Genomic DNA, 14,273 nt, shown 5'->3' with positions numbered 1-14,273 from the left:
ATCCCAGCAGTAGTTTCTAATTAATGAGTCAAGTGAACTCTAAGGATTTTAAATATCTAATTTCTTTTCATATTATACACATACAATGTTTACAAAATGGTTTCTATAGGAAACTAGAAAATAATAGAAAAAGCTTTGCTCTTGAGGTTTTTGATCCTACTTATAGTTAGAGATATATATTTTTATCACAAGGGGTTTTAGACATTTTTTTCTTGCTACCTCAGGTTAGTCTTTTTCTTAAGACATCCAGATCTAGCAGATCCTTCAGTGCAGTGAGGCAATCATCAGAAGCAGTGTATGCTACAGAGAGAACAGAGGCAGTTAAACATCCCACATTTCGTGTCATGCATTAGTGTAAGTGAGCAGGCTCTTCACTGACATCCACCTATCTAATAATATATCATCATTGTAATAAGCAGAGAATATTTGAGGAAAATGCTGCTGTGTTATTTTGCAACATTCTACCAAAACATGTTAGCCTGTTTTTCACTATTAACCTAATTGTATTGAGGAATGCATTGTACATTGGCATTTAAAATTGTTAATGGTAGCCATTGTAAAGATCACAAGTTCATTCATGGGTTGTAGGATAAGTTGGAGGTGGAAATGAATGAGATGAAGTTCCCATTTTATTTGCACAAAACTTGAAAACTTACTTCCCTTAAGAGTCCTCTTTGAATAATTAGTATTTCCAGAGTTTTTGCTTAAATTAGAACTGTCAGAGTAAATAAAATGTTTTCCATTTCCAAAGTAGTGCATTAGTGAGCATTAACTGGTGAATAAATAGAGAGTTCTGACAGAATGCATACATTCAGAAAGGCAGCTCAAAAGAATAAGGGGCGGGGGGGGTGTCTTCCTTTTTCTTTTTTCTTAGTGGGAAAGATAATGGTATCATGTTTAAAATGTATAGTAAATTGTAAAAAACATTATTTTTTTAGAATTTCACAGAAAATATCTTGATGGATTTCCAGGATCTGAGGTCTTCAGAGAGTTTTTGTTTTGACAGACTTGATGGTGAAGGAATGGAGTAGATATATGAAACTGCGGAAAGAATATGATCCAATAATCTACATATTTATGAAAAGAAATCTAATAAAATATGTATTTTTCATGACTGTATGCTTCATCCTTATCTTTTTGCAGAATGAAAAAGTGTTGCATTTTAATTTAAATATTTTAGTTACATTTGAATCTTTTTGCTTTGGAACTTGCTATAGTAAGTTAAAAGCATTTCCCTCAGCAGACTATCAACTGTCATCTGTTAAAAAAAAAAAAGGGTTGAATGTATCTGACTGTCTTTTCATTAAAGACAGACAAGAAAGGGATTCAGTGAATCTACATATGTTGCTGTAACTCAAATATACTCAGAGGAACACAGGTTAATTATTCATTTATTCTTCTGTCACTTTATTTTGTACATTTGCACTATGATTAATTGTGTTCTGTTCCTTTTGATTAACAGAAAACAGCGACATAGATGAGGATACCATGAAGGCAAACTCTCATGGGTTTATTGGATGTCTCTCTTCAGTGCAGTTCAACCACATTGCTCCTTTGAAGGCTGCACTGCACCACAGCAGCTCAGCCCCTGTCATTGTAAAGGGACGCTTCACTGAATCCAACTGTGGTACTTTAACTGGAGCTGACTCAACATCAAGTGAAACAACCCATTCATTTGCAGGTAGCATATGGTTATCACTTGTTCTGATGTCTGAAGCAAAATCTAAATGGAGTACTCATGACCTAAATCACAATTGTCTTTTTTTTTTTTCCACATGGGCTAACATCTCAGGAGTAGTTGAAAAATAATTATCTTTTATATGTACTTACTTCCTTTTCTCTAGCCTTTCTCTTTTCCTCTGAATGTTTACATTTTCCTCTTTATCTCTGCAGAGTATTATCTACATCACTGTTTTTTGCATGCTTATGGACCCACACTACTGTCACTGTACCATACTCTACATGAGCTGTAACCATGTGAGAATTTATTGAATACCCTTCTTCTATTTGTCTGTCACTTTCTTTTTTTTCTCCTGCAGATCATTCTGGACCAATAGATGAGGGAGAGCCCTTAGCTAATGCAATCAGAAGTGATTCTGCAATTATTGGAGGTAATAGGGATTATAACAACTCAATGGGAACCTTTTTTTCTTAATAACCGTGAGTCTTTCAAGGCTGAAGTGAAGTCAGTTTAGTTTTGTGTGCATAAGGAAACTAGTAAAAAGGTTTCATTTTATTACAAGTGGTAGACAGACAAAAATCAAGCATAGTTTTAAAATGCAATTAATAGCTTTCATATTTTCTTATTATATAACTTTATGTCATCAGTGTTTCTATACATTGAAACATTCTGCTGAAACACAAGATACTAAGAAAAGGTTTCCAACCTGCCTAATGCTAGTGTCTATGACTTTAAAAAGTACTTGGATATGTGGTGACAAATAGAATATGTTTAAGAAAGAACAATCTTTGCTCCTTGACTATGCCAAAAAATTATTTTTTACTACACAGTCAAGTTCAAAATCTGCTTTAATAGATCTGAGCAACACAGATTTTTCTTGAGAAAATGGGGTCTAACACTGCTTGAATCAATCCTTTGACAGATTGAGGCAAGTTTCAGTCTGGTTTTGCATTTGGAAAGCAATGTACTCTTGCACAGACTATCACTTGCACTGATTAACAGCTTAAAAATAAAATGCATGTTAAAATAATAATAATAAAAATAATTAGTTTTGGTTTGAAATACCATCTCTCCTCCATTTTCTTACTATTTCTTTTTGCCACTTTTATCAGCTCAAATAGAACTACAAATAATCATCCACAAACTTTTTTCAAAACACTTATTTGTAACAGAGGAATAGAGGAAGAACCATGTACAGTTGCTCCTGAAGTGAATATGTTGACAGTCCCTTTACTTTTTATGCCTATCAGAGCAAATATGGTATAAAGCTTAGGGTAGGTGCTTAAAGCACAGGACTGATAATCAGGATATGCAGGTTCCATTACCGTGTCTTTCTGACTGACCGTCCTTAAGCCAAGATCCATCTCTTGTAGCGGGGGAGCCTATCAGTTCTGTCTCTTTAGCAGGAATGAAGAGTACTCAAGTGGGCCTTAGTAGGAAGAGTTTGGGATTAGGGACCCTCAGGAGAATTTCAATTCCTGTCACCGGTATTGGAGCAAGTGTATGGCTGTGTCAGTTCAGTTTTTTTTATTTCAAGGAATAGTATTGACTCTTGTGGCAATCTTCCCCTGTGAGAATTTCTGGTGGTATTTCTTCTCTTGGGAGGAAGTGAGGGAAGGAAACTTCTTTTTACTCATGAAGATGGTATTTTCACAGTATAATTCACTGTTTCAATTTCCATTAGTTACTTCAACGGAAAGAGGGCAGGGGGAGGGAAAGGTCATCCCCTCAATCTTTTAAATTTGAATAGGTTTCCTTCCTAAGGGTTTTAAAAGCCTCAGCAGACAAATGACACAGTGGGATATAGCAGAATAAAGCTGCCAAGGCTTCTCAGTGAGGATAAAAGCATTTAGGTCTATGGAAGGTGGAGTTAAGATAAGAACCTGCAGATACCTGTCTGCCATTTAAATAATGCTACCTGCTATGGTCAGTGCCTGCCAACAGCACACTGCACAGTCAGTGACCTTTAACACGGTAGTGCTAAAGATACTAAAATAAGAAATAATAAAACCTAGAAGCTTCCTTGCTTGTAAAATGATACTTATGTCTGTATATTTTTACACACACAAACTTTGAGAATTTTACCACTGAATTCAATGAGGTCAGAATTTAAAAAGATGGTTTCTGAGTTCTTCTACATGTCTAACTTTGTCAAAAATTACTTTGCTGTTTCAAAAGATAAGTATTATTTTACATAAATATCTTACATAAAGATCACTTTATGTACTAGGTAATTTAGTGTTGGTGGGGATTTTTAAAATGTACTAACAACAAAGTAATTTTTGAACTTCAAACTACAATACTTACAGTCTTTTTAAGATAATAACCTCACAATTTTATTGTTATTAAACACGTTTGGGAATATGCACTCACAATTTTTCTACTGCTTAACTATGGTTGTTTAAAAATCAAAATAAAGCAAGCTGTACAACACTCAGTAAAAGTTTAATGTAAGTACTTTTAAATTAGTATAACTGAGAATTGTACCAATTCAGCTACCTCAGACAAGGCAAGTTTACAGACTAGCTCTTGTAGGGGACATGTATTGTGACTGTGAAACAAAGGAATGACTGTTCTATTTAATCTAAATAAGAGCAAGATTTACTCAGATTATAGAGTCTATTCCAGAAAATAAGATACCACACAAAAAAGTTTATATGCCTATCATTAAGAACGGCTGCTCATATTAGAGAATGAAAAAAATGACAAGCACTGAATTTCGGATGGTCTATTTTTATTTACAGTGCTAAGGGACTACGTATTTTTGTTTTTCTTGCAGTAGTGGCCAAGTTATGCAGCAGATTGTTCCTTCATCTAGTACAGCTGAGCCACTGCATTATAACTTTTTCCCAGACTTTCTAGTGCTTTTTTCCTCCCTACAGCCTATTCTTGTTTTCTGCCTCTTTGACAAGCACTTTCTGCTTCCCCTCTGTTTCATTTCTCCTCAAATTCTTCTCCTGCCCAACCTCTGACTCATGAACTTGAGGGCCTGAGACCATCATGACAGGATGAATGAGGAAGAGAGGAGATGGGCTGGAAGTCTGTAAGGTCATGCTTGTCTCTGTGGGAAGTATCTCTTTCCTTACTGTTCCTAATCTGCTGCACTAAAAGCAGCATGCCTTGGTAACAGTTCAATAAATCTTAAATAGTCACCTTTAAAACTAAGTGCCTATTCCATTTAGCCTCTTATGTGTTAGGTATGTGGCACATATGGTACCTGATGAGTCCCTTACATAAAGCTTATGCTCCTGCCCCTTTGCTTTCTAACTGATCAGCTATAACACCATAATGCAGGTGGCTGTACCAATGATGATTGTACCCTACCAGATGGGGCTGTTAAAGCTGTTAGAAAAGGAAGCTTGCTCACTACCATCTGTGTAGGCAGGGACTTTGTTTACTTATGAACCCAAGGTCATGTAGCCATGCAAAGCAAAAACACACCTAGGATGTCAGAACAAGTGCCACAAACCTGAAGGGAAGAGAAGGAGTCAAACCTATATTATTTCACCCTGAACATGAAGTGAGCCTTGATTTTAGTATTTTTATGTTTTAACCAGTGTCTGTTCACTATAATGATACAGTTAAGAAATGTGAGCCCTAGCTAATGTAGATCTTGAAAACCTCTTCATCCCATTATGATATACCAAAGGCAGTCAAATGGAGTTGGGATTTTCTTCCATGAGGCAGAATGAACATTAGAATTTCTGTCCCATTTGATCCGACAATAGGTGGCTAAAACACTGGCCAATTCCCACTGGAGTCCCTATGATTAACTGTTTTACGTTTTCTTTTATAAATTCTCCTCATTAACTGTACTGTTTAGTCAGAACCAGTCATTTGTGGTCTGAACTAATTTGTGTGGAGTCCGGATGTGAATGGGACTGATTCTGTGCAACCATTTTTACTGCAAAGGGTCTGAGGCTTGGACTTTGTGGTGTACACAGGCAGATATGATAGAGTACCTGGTTCAGAAGTCCACATTGGTACCTTTGCCCTCACCCTGTTCTTCTCTGCCTCTGCTCTCCAGATTCTTTCCCCAGACCTGGAGCAGTGATGGGAGAGCTGATTGGCAGGTGAAAGCTGATGATGGGACACGTGTCCCCTTCCCTCCTGATGACATGTGGCGTGAGAAAGGGTCCTGAGTAACATGAGTGACTGAGGAAAGAGAGTACTTTGTCCAATACTCATAGGAGTTGGGGAAAAGGAGAAAGTCATAGTAGTGCCCTTTGTGCCATCCCATTGTCTGGTACGAAAGTCCCTGAAGAACAGCTCCTCAAACCTGCAGTGGCCTGAGTTCCCAGTCTGGCAGAGAGCTGAGGTCTGATGTTGAAGGAGGAAAAGACACCCTCTTATCTACAGTACCCTAAGGCCCCTACTGGTCTTCCATTCAAAAAGTTTCAAAAGTTTCAAAAATTGTAGTATTCTGTGGATTATTTTTTTTTGTATTAGTAGTGTGCAAAATTTCAAAACAATCACCATGAAGCTTATACTACAGTGCTGTTTCTGGTTTGAAAGCAGCTATGGCTTCTTATTTCTGGGCTTCCCTGAAACCCCCTCCATTATGTGATGGAGTCATTCCTTCTTTGTCCTAATCTCTGGCCCATGAGTTATTATTTTTCTACCCTTTCTCTTCAATTTTTTCTCTTTTCTTCTCCTAGGTGTGATAGCAGTTGTGATATTCATCCTACTTTGCATCACTGCCATAGCCATACGCATTTATAAAAAAAAAGGCATATACTCAAAAAATGAAGCAAAAGGATCTGAAAATGAAGACAGTGCTGAATCTGCACTGAAAAGTGAGCTCAGCATGCAAAACACAGCCAATGAAAATCAAAAGGAATACTTCTTCTGATTGACATTCATGATTTAATTTAATATAATAATGAGACAGTCTGACTTTCTTGCTAAGCCAGGGGCTCTCAGTGGACAGAAAAAGCTCTTGCACTGTACAGTAAATGCAAAGGATTTGAGACTTATTATACTGCATATGTTAAGTCTCAGTGATTGCTATAGGGGGCCTCTTTAAATTACATGTATTCCTTAGCTATTATACTGTAAATGCATTTTATGTAACAGTGAATTAGATATTGTAACCAATTTCATCGTTGGTAGTTTCCGACTGTTCTGATGTGACCTTCTACAGCTGAAGTTTAACGTACATACTGAATATGATTTTTGAATGGGAAAATTGTTTTGAACTTATTCCTATCCTTTTCTTTAAAATTTGATTCTGGAATTTTGTTCAAGGTGAAAGGTGGATTCTAATACTTTGTGTTACTAAAGAAATTCTGCTGTGTTGCATTATAGTGATCACTCTTACTTCCTCAAACTGAAAATGCCTTCTGAACTGCTGTTGGCTGGTGTCTGCTTGTGAGCCATGGAGTCTGGTGTCCAAAACAAACCATACTTCTTTCCCCTGGGATGTGACCACTATCCCCTCTTTTTGTCAAGCCTAGCAGGACTTAAAACTGAAGGGTGTACAATGTGTTGAAATGCTGTAAAATCTCTTTTGCAATAGGTTTTCACTTATGGTCAAGTGATAGCACCAAGAGACTCATGCACATTCTAAGCATTTTAAATAAAATTGGGATCACAAAAGGCAAGATGTTTGCTTGGAAAGATCAAGTAATATATTAACAATAGTTAAATTATTATGAGTGGAAACACCAAAAGATGATCAGGGTTATAGTCCCTGGAAATTAGTAAAGCTTCTTCTGCCAAGAAGTAATGCTCTGTGCACTATGTGGGACGTATTGTCTGAAAACATTGTATCTATGATCTGCTCCAGACTTCAAGATTAAGTTGTTCTAAATTGTAGAAATTTTTTATGATTATTATGACAATAGAATTTGGACATTTAGAGCCTAGAACAGTGACTGCTACTTGAATACTTTTGCTCTTCACCCTTAATAGTACCTACTATACCTCTGTGAGATAAGGTCCAGTTATACCACTCAAAATTAAATAGGTGCTTACTATCTTGACAGAGTAAATGAGAGCTGTCTATGATGTTGTGTACACAAATTATCAGATATGAAGGGTAGGTTTAAGTTGTCTAAACAGAAGATTGTACGGTCACTTTAGACACCATAGGGTATCTGAAATATCCATGAGGCCTGGTGGGAATGTTACAAGTTCTACAGAAGGTATGTGTCTTTTGGAAGAGACATCTGGGAATCGGGTAGAATACCCCAAGGCATCGAAAATGGCACTAGATTCCAATATTTAGGTAACTGACCCCCACGCAAAGGTTTTTTTGTTTTTCCCTAGACAGAAGGCTGTGTGCTTAGAGCTTGGATCTGAGAAAAGAATCAGGAATCCTGTGCCGTTGTAGGCTTGAGTTTAAAATTTAAACAGCTTTCAGAATTGATTTATATCTGCTCCCATTGAAAGCAATGATAACAGTCATTGCTTTTCTCCTCTTTCAGTGAGGAGAATCAAAGCTAGACCCTAGACTGTGAAGTTTAGAAAATGTTTATCATAGATGCCCAAGGACATTAGAAAGACAAGAAAACCTGACATGCTGTGCCAAAACATTTAATGTGTAAATTTATTTACATAAATGGTAGTTGTAAATATAAATGTCCAGCAGATATCGTCTTTTAAAGTTTATTTTCTTTCATCAATCTTTACTTTCTATTTTCAGAACTCTACAGTTCCCTTTCTGCTTCCTCCTGTACAGCTTTACTTCATTTTTAGGAACTAATTATTTCCTTTTTTTGTTACCTGGAGGCTCTGCAATCAGAAATTTTTGAGATTAAGATGCAGTGCTTTCTTGTTCTTCTCATTTTTGCAATTCTGTGTGCATCTCTGGTAGATTAATCAGGCTGAGGACCCAGGATCAAGAACTGGGTGTCCATGTCATGTATATGTTAGTGTATCCGCTGATACAGTTTGGTCTATGACAATAGGTCACCTTTAGAAAGGACAGAACATGCTGAGAGAATGATACTGGACTGTTTCCAATAAGTGATACAAATGAGAATACCCTGTTTTGCGGATGGGGAGTGGAGGAGATGAAAGCCTAACATGGCTCATGAGAAGAAGACGATGAATTGTTATATTTGCTACTTTGGACCCTCTCAGTCTAGCTACCTACTTAAAGTGAAAATTATTACTCCTTCTTTTCAAGGTTCTGACCTAAATTGCATTGAATTCAAGAGGAGTCCTTCTGTGGACTTCTCTGTAACTCTAACCCTCTGCGTCTCAACAGGCTTTCCCTTCCCGTGACAGATATGTCAGAGTCCTCCTTTTTGTGTCACTTATATCAACAAATCTATCAGCAGTGATGAGTCCCAGCAAACCCATTTTTATCAACATGGAACATAGTAACCATGTGGGACGAAACTTGTATGATGGTTGATTATAATACATTAGATCGCCAAAATTGACTTTTTGATTGAATGATAAAAGACAGACTATTCATATGAGAGTTACCCATATGCTAACCTAATAAAACATAAAGGGTACCCACACCAGGACAAGTTGGAAGTATGCAAACCTAACTTTTCAATCACTTGCTTTTACTTGTTAATTTTTCCTTGTTAATTTTTATTGTGTGTCTTGAAGGAGAGAAAGGTCTCTTCCCTTACTTTGTTTTCTTCCAAATGAGTAATTTTCTTTCCCTATTCCTTAGAATTTTTAAAAGCAACAGGATGGGAAAAGCTGAGTAAAACCCCTATTTCACAGACTAGTTAAAAAAGAGGGGGGAGGGTATAAATGTCTGTGTGAATGGCACATGATTTCATTCAAAGACCTTTTTAAGGCATTTTATTATGTGAAGGATTCTAAGGGGAAAAACAGAAATGGATTTTGTTGAATGCACATCTATCTGCAGATTTGTAGCGTACAATATTTATGTCTCTCTTGAAGATGCAAATGTCCATTTTCATCTGTAGGAAGAGTAATCATATATTTGTCACCTGAATCCGAAATATACAGCTTCATAGACAATGAAGCAGCATTTTCCATTACTTGCTGCATTTCTATGGGTACAAAAAAATGGTGGCACAGAAGTGCGCTGAGACATCATACAACACTGTGCTGTCCCTTTTTTCATTCTCTATTCCAGTGTGTGACCTTTCACCTCTCTGTTAATAAACACTTTTTAAAATAAAGTGAGGAAAATATTTTTTAAAAAATTTGTATTAAAAAGTTTAAAACTGACAACAATATACTGATTTTTTTAAAAACAGTAAAAATATGTAGAAGTGCACATAATATATTGGTGAGTGTGGTTATTTATAGATATTACTGAGTGCTAATGTCACAAATTTAATACACATTGACACATTGACACATTTTCCATGGCAAATATATTTTTTCTTAAGTATATTAGAAAATAAATAACAGCATGTATGCTGGTACATTTGCAAAACTTTGTGTGGGTGCTAGCTACAAAGGGCTTATAATTATTTATGTACTCAACATTTAAAACATAAATATGATTTAGTTAGGTTTTGGGAAAACATTTTCCAATACATCCACTGTTGTGTAGATGAAGAATATATAATAAGCTAAGTGCACAACTTAACATGAAATGTACTAACAGTCAAAACAAATTTACAGCCCCATTATTCATGACAGTGACATAAAAGGAAAAAAATGTGTAAATGACAAAATAGACAGAATTGGGAGGAATCAGCTGCGTAGATTAGAGTACACAGATTTAGATTTAGCAGCCAGGAAGCCTGCAGCACCCATGTGAGATAAAATCAGAAGATGCAACTATTGCAGGTCAGTAGAGGACTGATAGGAAAATATCCTTTTGAAATAAAATTAATTACCTTGAGAAGTAATTGTAATAGTTTACACTCAAGGCAGAGTTGTAGCTGTATAAGCCATGTGATGTCACAAGGGAAGAATGTTCTTTGTAACAGAAAAATATTTGCTAAATAAGAAAACTTAATGCTGAAAAAGCATATGCCCTCGTCCCTGGTGTGCAATGCACATTCTCTGGAGTGAGCATGCAGAAATGCCACATAATTTTATCAAATCGAGCTCCTAATTCTGCAACCAAAAATATAATGAATCCATAGTGTTTCTGATCATTTAATGAGATTGTGCATTATCAAGAAGAAATAAAAATGAAAAATCCTACAGAAATTAGAGCTGAATAAAAAGGTACAGGTATGAAAGTACTGAAGTAGTTTCAATGTTTTTTTAAAGTACACACAAGAACATGCTTAAAAGAATAATGAAATTAAAGGAGCTTTGGTTTAAATTTACTCTTTTTAGAACGTTCTCTTGGGGCTTTTTGGTGGTTTGGGAAGGAGGGGTTTAATGGGTCTGTGTACAGAAGGAGCTAAAGCTGCTAATATGAGAAACAGAAACAAAAAAAACAAAGGTGCTTATAGGCTGTGCTTTGCTAAGAAGCCATGCTCATCCTCATTCTTGAAGGGCTGTCTGAAATGTAATTTTTGACAAGAACTGGCACTGTTCTTTGGATACGTTGTCCAAAGCTCTTAATCTTTGATCTTACCATTGTTAAGAAAGGAATCAAACATCACAACTGCGTTGCAGGGAGATGGATGCCTTTCCTTCAAACACTGACATAAAATCTCATTTAATTTCTTGTGAATTTCTAACCTCCATCTATGATGAAATTCTGATGTTACTAACTTTTTATATAAATAACACTGAATAAATCATGCCTAAACTCCTTATTAAATAGCACGGTAAATCCACAGTAAGAATCTCCAAAAGCATGTGAGCAAATGCGCACACACACACACACACACATATGCATGTAAATGAGCTATGTAGTCAGAGCTAAGATTCGTTAGACTTTACCATTTTCTTTGTATTATGTCAAATAGTGAAAAACAGTCCAGAGTTCAGAAACAACACCCTCCCTAATGTTGAGAAAATATCTAACCCCTTTCACAAAATATTTGAAATTTCACAGGGTTTTTCAAGAAAAAAAAAAATCAGATCTTGCAGTTTCTTCCAGAACAGTAAGAGGTAGACAATGATTGCTGATGGTAAGAGAAAAGGTTATAGCATCTCTCACACAGAGACAATGAACAGCATATTTCAGCTACTGACTAATATGTGTCTTGGAAAAACACTAATCAGTTAATAATCCTTTAACCAGCTAATATGTCCTTTACCAATTCACTTGAATTATACTTCTCCCAGCATCAGGACTCATGACTTCAGATTAGGTGACGCAGTGGACATCAGTGAAAGACTCCTAAATGTGCAGAAGAGAAACAGGTACTCAAAATCCTTCTGAAGTCCAAGAAAATTAAAGAGGAATTGTCAATGGGTTACATCAAATTTCACAGGTATGCATTTGTCATCAAGAACCTAGTGATAATAGCATAAAAAGAACTATTCAAATAAAACATATATTATTCAGCAAACTGACAGATACCAGCTAGGACATGGTAACCTTTGTATGTTACATTTTTTAATACAACATAGTCTTTGGGTCTTCTAGCTTATTCTGATATATGCAAGAACTTATTATTTCAAATACCATGCAATCTTTTTGGAGTCTATGAACTGACAATTTTTTTGTTTTGAAAAGCAGATGTGCCTTGCAAGCAATTTATAAGGCCAATGTTAATTTAACTGAAAGCAGCCATCGTAAAATCTTCTGGATTAAAAAAGTAAAGGTTGCAAAAACTTCCCTAGCTACATAATATAAATTCAGTGATGGATGCCAATTTATACATTATTTAAGTAATTAACAGATTTTCAGCACACTTTTCCAATAACAGAAGTGTATGGATTGATCTCTGAGGAGCCCAAGAATCTCTCTCCCACCTTTAAGTGTGTGGCCTTGAAAGAAGCCATTAACCTTTACACTCCATTTGTACAATAGGAAGAAAATACTGAAGTTTTGACTAGCTTGCTTTATTAATATTTGTGAAGCCCTTTGAAATTGGAAGCCTTTATGCAAACAGACAACATCATAATAGAAATGAGAGTCTATCTTTTATTTAGCAAATAATGTTATGGTAAGTAACATTAATTATCTGTGTTTATTTTAATATATTTATTTCAGGAGATGGTCCTTTTTCTTTCAGTCAGAAATAATAGCGTTTTCCTGTTCTTTTATGCATAGAGTGACACATGAATAAAGAGGAGAAAAACAGACCTTGGACTATTTGGTGCAGTATAGATTTGATTGCATGTCTTCTTTTATCAGCAACTTAGAGCCCAGAACACTTTCATCTAACTAGATGGATAATAGTTGAAGTAAACAAGATAGGTGTCATATAGAGAAACACAAAACATGGATTATAACAACACACCTACGTTCTTACACAATGTCTCCTGTGAATTGATTAGCTCAAAGGGAACATCAGGTATATATATTTTAAGTGTAGTTCCTGGTTCCTTCTTAGTAGCTTTAGCTGCTTCATTAATCCTATTTGCTGCTGTTTTTAGTTAGCACAGAGTTACACTTCTAACCACCAGTAACTGCTAAGCTTACTGTATTTTATTTTTTAGATGACAGGATAAAAAATTTACTGTGTTCTAATACCTTTAAATCTATTGCACATATAAATACTCCTTATCTGGATAAAATAATATTTATTAACATGTATGTTCTATATGAAGTAGCAAATCTAAAAGAAAACATTTATTGGTTTCGGGTTGGTTTTTTGTTAGGGTTTTTTTTGGGTGGGTGGTCCCCTGCCCAGGTAAACAAAGAGGAGGTTGTTACTTTTAGCTTAATCCCATACTAGTTGAGAACAAATTATTTTAAAAGGGTGCTACAGGATGTTAATGTTTAATTTTAAAATCTATAGAGACTCTTAGTAAGAAAACATTCAGAATTTTTCAGTAGTTGCAGTCCCAAGATATAGCCTCTCTATTTTCTAACTGAAAATATTAGTAAACACACCTTATATGGTATAACTTTTTTTCCCCGCTACATTCAGTGGCCCTAGAAATAGAGGTTTACAACATCTCAAAAAAAGTAACTGCTCAGGCATGGTCGCCTCACCATGGAAATTCAGAAATTTTACCTGCAAAATAATGTAATATTTACAGATAAGATCAGGAAGTCCTTTAGCAGTTACTGTGTTTTTACTGCAAAACATACAGGGCCTTGTTGCACAGCAAAACCTCCCCATGAAATTAATAATTAAATGGATTGTTTAGTGTCGAGATCTGTAAATCAGCAACTCATACTTGAATTATTGGTGTTGCCTTGCTATGATTTTGTCTCTTTGATATTCAAGTTCATAATATGTGCATGTCCCATTCAAAGTAATTTTTCATTAATTCATGTTGTAAACATAAAAGTGCTATGTTTCAGGTGTCTTACAGATAAATCCTCCTAAAAAGTAGCAGTTAAGTATAGAATAGGACTTTTAAAATATGTCATATATTCCTTTACATTACACATTGATAAAGTTCATTTATTTTTACAAAACATACTGTGATGGATTTATGATTTATTCCCAGAACACATAATGGGAATAAAAGGGCAAAATTCATAGAAAAGAAGAAGAATATAAAACAGGAATTTTCTTTGTTGATAAAGCTGTTTTATAAAAGTTCTGAAAATTTGTTTTTGTGGTACTCTTGTACAGCTATTTCTCAATTCATATGAAGTGTTTATCTGGGATCA

General features: G+C 35.5%; 1 protein-coding gene across 1 annotated transcript in view; it reads left to right on the top strand.

Moving 5' to 3' along the window:
* The window catches only part of CNTNAP4 (contactin associated protein family member 4), a 237,999-nt gene extending 231,466 nt beyond the window's left edge, over window positions 1-6,533 (top strand). The window contains exons 23-25 of the mRNA XM_072859037.1: window positions 1,463-1,681; window positions 2,040-2,111; window positions 6,340-6,533. Coding sequence (XP_072715138.1) covers window positions 1,463-1,681; window positions 2,040-2,111; window positions 6,340-6,533 — 485 coding nt within the window. The remainder of the gene's footprint in view (window positions 1-1,462; window positions 1,682-2,039; window positions 2,112-6,339) is intronic.
* The last annotated feature ends 7,740 nt before the right edge of the window (window positions 6,534-14,273 follow it).

This window comes from Ciconia boyciana, chromosome 4 (genome assembly GCF_034638445.1).
Source record: "Ciconia boyciana chromosome 4, ASM3463844v1, whole genome shotgun sequence".
Taxonomy (NCBI): Eukaryota; Metazoa; Chordata; class Aves; order Ciconiiformes; family Ciconiidae; genus Ciconia; species Ciconia boyciana.
This window is presented reverse-complemented; position numbering and strand designations above follow the sequence as displayed.